Here is a 6,000-nt window from a genome sequence, read left to right as displayed (position 1 = left end):
GCCGATCTTACATTAAACGATAGACAGCTATGATTGTTCACATGCGATTCAAATATCAATACAACAACCGATACATATAAGAAGTTTATAAAATAAATACGTTTTTTTCCATGAATTTTCATTCTATCTATAATTTTGTATTCTTTGATGAGACGTATATATTAACTGTACAGTATACTGTAGATGGCATGTACCACGCATGTTTGGATGAATCAGTAATAATCAATGACATTGTCAGTCGTAACTAATAGAATACTTTTCAAATATCTTTTCCAACGAAGAATGAAGCAAATTCAGGAGAGGGATGAGTCTTTATAATAACTCAAGTTCTACTATTTTAAGTAAGGAATTTACTTTTCCAACTTTAGAAGTACACGTTTCTGTGATTGTTGGAATAGTTTTAGGATTAATTATTATAGGAACAATTTTTGGAAATATTTTAGTACTACTTGCAGTATTCTATAACAGCCATTTAAGAAGTGCTACAAATTTCTTCATAGTCAATCTAGCCGTTGCAGACTTACTTTTAGGTATACTAGTTTTACCATTTTCGGCTACTTTAGAAATACTCGGATACTGGCCATTTGAACGACAGTTCTGTGTAATATGGGCCGCTGTGGATGTTTTATTGTGCACGGCTTCGATAACTACTCTATGCGTCATAAGCGTTGACCGATATATTGGCGTCACTCGACCCCTACGACACTCATCGATCATGACAGAATCACGAGCTTTCATAGTAATAGCGGTCGTATGGATATTATCTGCGACAGTTTCCCTAGGGCCTTTACTCGGATGGAGGAAAGAACCTGGTCCTGACTCCCGGATATGCATTGTCAATGACGACAAAGGTTACGTCATATTTTCGGCTGCGTTTTCGTTTTACATTCCAATGATAACAATTGTGCTGCTATATTTCCGAATTTACCGCGAAGCTGTGAAGCACACTCGCTGCCTTATGGCTGGTGTCAAAATCTCTAAAGACCAAGAGACCATAACTTTACGGGTTCACATAGGAAGACATAACAGTCACGGTGTTGTCCAAAGTGTACCTTGTCGAACAAATGGTCACTCAGACCATGTCATGTATTTTTCATCTCGTCCGAATTTTAAACAGAATATTTCCAATAAAATTGCCAAGTTTAAAAGAGAGAAAAAAGCAGCGAAAACATTAGGAATTGTGGTTGGTGTATTTGTTCTGTGCTGGTTTCCATTCTTTTTCTGTTTACCTTTAGGTAAGTTCTTTATATTGTACAATAACATGGTCTATCTAAAGATATTACATACGGTAAAAAAAATCACAAAATTGAACTTTGGAAAAGATATAAACTAGTATAATATTAATATAATACTGAAAAATTTATGTTATAGCTAAACTGATATTTTTGTGGTAAGAATTGCTTTTATGTATACTTGGTCATATATTTGTTTTATACTTATTTTCCGTTGTTGAAATAATTTTGCCTAAATTTCAATTGACTAAAGAAACCACAGAGTAATTTTTTCCCGGAGATATTTATTTTTTTACCAGTTTTCAATTACATAATATAAAAAAGGAAGGTGTGATATGATTGCCAATGAGACAACTGCCCACAAGAGACATGCATTATACTTATAATATCACACCGCAGACAATGTTAACTTGGCTATATCACAACTTAAGAGATTCTTATTCTCCTGTGCATCTTTGAACTTGAAGTTAGTTAACTTATACATAGTTTGGCCTTTAAAAATCTAAAAATCTGATTAAACATGTGTTGAAAGTCCAATTGTTTCAGTTTAAACATATTCTTCCTGTTTGTGTTTTAGTGACATAATTGTGACGTCATACATAATGAAAGAGAATTTTCTATAAAAAAAACCTGATTTTTGGCAGAATTCTGCAAACGTATGATATTTTTTTGAAAAATTAACAGTGGAGCCACCCTTCACCCTCAAATACTTTTGCCAGATATTTTTTGAATACCCTATTGTTTATTTTTCAATAATCATTTCAATGTTCAAGGGATGGCGTCAGATACAAAATCATCGAAAGGGTGGGAAAATTTCGGATTTACATTTTTTTTTTAAAATAGACGAAAATTAGATCTGTACATATTTCAGGAGAATATGTTTATTAATGTGAAACAGATATACAATTTTTGTTTAATACTTTGAAATATTATATATGTGGCAATGCATATAAAATTGAGAATGGAAATGGGGAATGTGTCAAAGCGACAACAACCCGACCATAAAGCAGACAACAGCCGAAGGCCACCAATGGATATGCATTTATTGGCATTGCTGGCTCTACAAACGAGCATTCTAAATAATGCCGTAAAAAAAGGCAATGATAGTATACTGATGTTCGAAAATCACAGATCGATTGAGAAAAAAAATATCCGGGTTACAAACTAAAACTGAGTGGAACACATCAATTATAGGAGGAAAACAGTGAAACAACACTCAAGTGCAACAAAAAAACTAAACGACAATGCAACACACAGACAAAAACGAACTATAAAATATCAATTGCCATTTTCCTGACTTAGTACTGGACCTTTTAAGAAAAAATGGTGGATTGAACCTAGTTTTGTGGCTGGCCAAACCTCCCGCCTTGATGGCAATGTTAAATATAACACTAAATGGGACAAGATTACATGACAGGACTACGATACAAATAAATTGTAGAACATTCAGAACAGAAAAATATATGAATACGTTTTTTTTGTTTATTTTTTTGTTTTTGACTGCTGACAACATGTTTGTTACATTTGAAGAACATTTTAGTTCAACAAAAAACTTATTCATTAGGAATCTAACTATGCCCATTTGATTTTCGACTTGTTTCTTGATGCAGAAAAATGAAACAAATCACTTTATAATTAAGTTTTTACTTTCGGCTATATAAATAATTGGTGAAAATGAAGACTGCGTCTATCCTAACTAGACTTTATGACGAGAGAGCGGTTAACAAATTTTTAGATTTTTGAACTTACCATTTCTTTTAAGCAACATTCAAGCAGCGTTTGCATACATAACACATATCCCACAGGCGATCCGGGGCTTGCGTTTCCTATAACGATGTAATTTTTACTAGTAGACAGTTACTGTTTACAATGAACCTAGTGCATCAAGGGTTGTCAGTGGCAATATTGAAGTTACTCTTTCTAAATCTTATAAAAGCCACCCTGTTGTGGTTGTACGTGATTGATAGTTGTATTTTTCAAAGCCATACTAAATATTTTAGGCAGAGAACAAACCTAAAGATCCATAGATTCCAAGCAAATTTAGATATCAAAATAACCATAAATAACAGTGATTGTTATTTCTATTTTAATGCATAATAAACATAAGTAATGCACTGAAGCTTGGAACATGTACAAAATGGAAATAAATTAAATTCCTTGAAATTTTATGATTATTCTTTGTGCAATAACGTCATTGCAAACCATAATTATCAGTTACTTGTACGCTTCAAATTCGGATAATATTGCATTAAAATAAAATTTGTGAGGTAGGCGTTATTTTATTTTTCGTATTCTATTGCATAAATTCAGTATTCATCGGTTTTTGAAAGTTGATATTGCAGTTCACTCCTTAGTTTCGACATGTTAATATGCGCATTTGAAGGTAAAAAGTAGCCAATGAGCATACAATTGATGAGAAAGGTTACGAATGTTTGGCTATTTTTTATGAGGATGAAAAACATTTTTTCTAGAGTTTATTAGTTAGTAAACAGTGTCACTTATTCCCTCAGTTTCAGTTTGTTACCCCGATTTTCTTTTTTGTCCATGTATTTATGAGTTTGAACAGCGGTATACTACTGTTGCCTTTATTTAATACTTTACATATTCAGTTTGTGAGTTAACTCGCCTTTTCAGAATTCAAAAGACCATGGGTATTCATATTGTTCGATAAAATAAACATAACGTTATGTCATTGGTTAGATTTCCATTGATTAGTACAACCAATCACAATTGTTTTGTGTAAGCATTTGAAAGTATTCCAGAGAATACACTATATTCTGAAACGGCGAAATGTCCCGATTTACACATCAAAAGTTCTTAGCCTAAAGGTGTTAAAAAACGGTATAGCACATTCTTTTTACAGAGATGATGTTTACTTAGCCAGGAAATTTTGAAACGATCCGGGAAAACTTATCGAATCTTCAGATAAACGTATTCTAAAAGGTTACCAATTCCGCATTGTAATAAGATATTTGAATATTGTCTTTCTTGGTATTAATATTGATTTTGTTATCAGTAAATTAAAATCAAACTAAATATTTTTTATATATATATGTACATTCATATTTGTATCTTGGCATTGCACAACGTCATGTTATTCTCTGAGTGTTTATGATGTCTTTTGACTAAATCTATTGGATGTCCGCTGAGTGATACTTTAGTCATTAATGAATGACCTCTTTAAAAGTTGTTATTGTCTTTGAATTAGCTCGCATTAACTACGAGTACTCTCAGATCTGTACTTAGTGTCTTTTTGTTGTGGGGTGTATTTGTACCCTACCACGTCCGCTCTGCGTATTGTTAGATGTATTCCTATTTATATTCATCTGATGAGTTAAGCCTTTTTCAACTGATTTCTATGTTGTTCTTATGTTGTATTGTCAAACCACTGTTCCAGATAAGGGAGACGGTTCGCACTTTTAAACGAGTTCAACGCCGCCATATTCTGTTTGTGTCTTTCCCAAGTCAATATCATTAAATTCAGTGTTTATCGTTTGTGATTGTGTGAAATATTTGTTTTTCGTTCATAATTTTGTAAATAAATGATACCGTTAGTTTTTTTTATGGATTGTTTTACATTTTTCACTTCGGGCCTTTTATAAGTGACTATGCAGTTTTGGCTTTACTCATTGCTGAATGCAATACAATGACCAAAATGTGTTGATTTCGGTGTCAGTTGGTCTCTTGTGAAGACTTATTTGTAATCATACCACAACTTCTTATTTTTATATTAATCATGTATCAAAACTGTAAAAAATGGGAAAATCCAGTAATATTGCGTAATATATAATAAGGAGAAGTGTTATGATTGCAAATGAGAACATTATCAGAAATTGTCAAACTCAATTCAATTTAAACAACTATACTTATTATATGGCTTCAACAGTTAACAAAACCCATAATGTATAGTCAGTTAATCCGATGAATTTCATTAAAAAGCTTAAATCTATCGAGAGTCGATTTATTATATTACAGATGGTACGAAAGTGAAAATACGAACTATGTTTTGTAGCAATAAAAAAGAGAAAAAATAATATCAACTTGACATACAAGATGTACGACGTGATACAGATTACCTTTCAGATTGTTTAATTCCGCGTTACACAATTAAGGTTGTTCCTCAGCATGAATGTATATTCATGCCTAAGAAAATCTAGGTCTATTTAAATAGGTGTAAATACTCATTACAACGACTGATAGAAATATATATATTAAACAAAAACTTTAGGATTAGTTTTTTAAGTTTCTGAATATTCCTCTTCTAGTAAATACAATGGACGAATTCCCAATACAGTTAATGACTTTCTTGCATAGTTACATAAAATATTACGACAGTGTTATGTTTAATTTGGCGGGAAATTACATTTTAGTATTGTTTGAACATTCCAAAGACCAATAATGTCACGTTACTATGCTTTGAAATCTCTGTACACAATTCATTCACAACTTTGTGATCACTTAAGCTGTAAAACAAACACGTCCGTAATTTATTTAAAAATTTATGCTGATAATTTATTTGGCCTTTTTTAACATTTTTTTATTCGAGCTTCACAATTGTGTATTTTACATTTTTTACAACCTGTTGGTGTAACTTGTTTACAGTGTCTTGGCAATCTAATTGTGTATTTTACATTTTTTACAACCTGTTTGTGTAACTTGTTTACAGTGTCTTGGCTATCTAATTGTGTATTTTACATTTTTATAACCTGTTTGTGTAACTTGTAAACAGTGTCTTGGCAATCTAATTGTGTATTTTACATTTTTTATA

At 31.8% G+C, this 6,000-nt stretch overlaps 1 protein-coding gene across 1 annotated transcript in view; it reads left to right on the top strand.

Annotated features, from left to right (window-relative positions):
* The first annotated feature begins 567 nt into the window (after positions 1-567).
* The window catches only part of LOC139520849 (alpha-1D adrenergic receptor-like), a 52,134-nt gene continuing 46,701 nt past the window's right edge, over positions 568-6,000 (top strand). The window contains exon 1 of the mRNA XM_071313840.1: positions 568-1,235. Within this exon, the coding sequence (XP_071169941.1) occupies positions 716-1,235 (520 nt within the window). The 5' untranslated portion in view covers positions 568-715. The remainder of the gene's footprint in view (positions 1,236-6,000) is intronic.

Source organism: Mytilus edulis, chromosome 4 (assembly GCF_963676685.1).
Source record: "Mytilus edulis chromosome 4, xbMytEdul2.2, whole genome shotgun sequence".
Classification (NCBI taxonomy): domain Eukaryota; kingdom Metazoa; phylum Mollusca; class Bivalvia; order Mytilida; family Mytilidae; genus Mytilus; species Mytilus edulis.
Note: the sequence above shows the minus strand (reverse complement) of the source record. Positions and strands in the feature narration are given on the sequence as shown.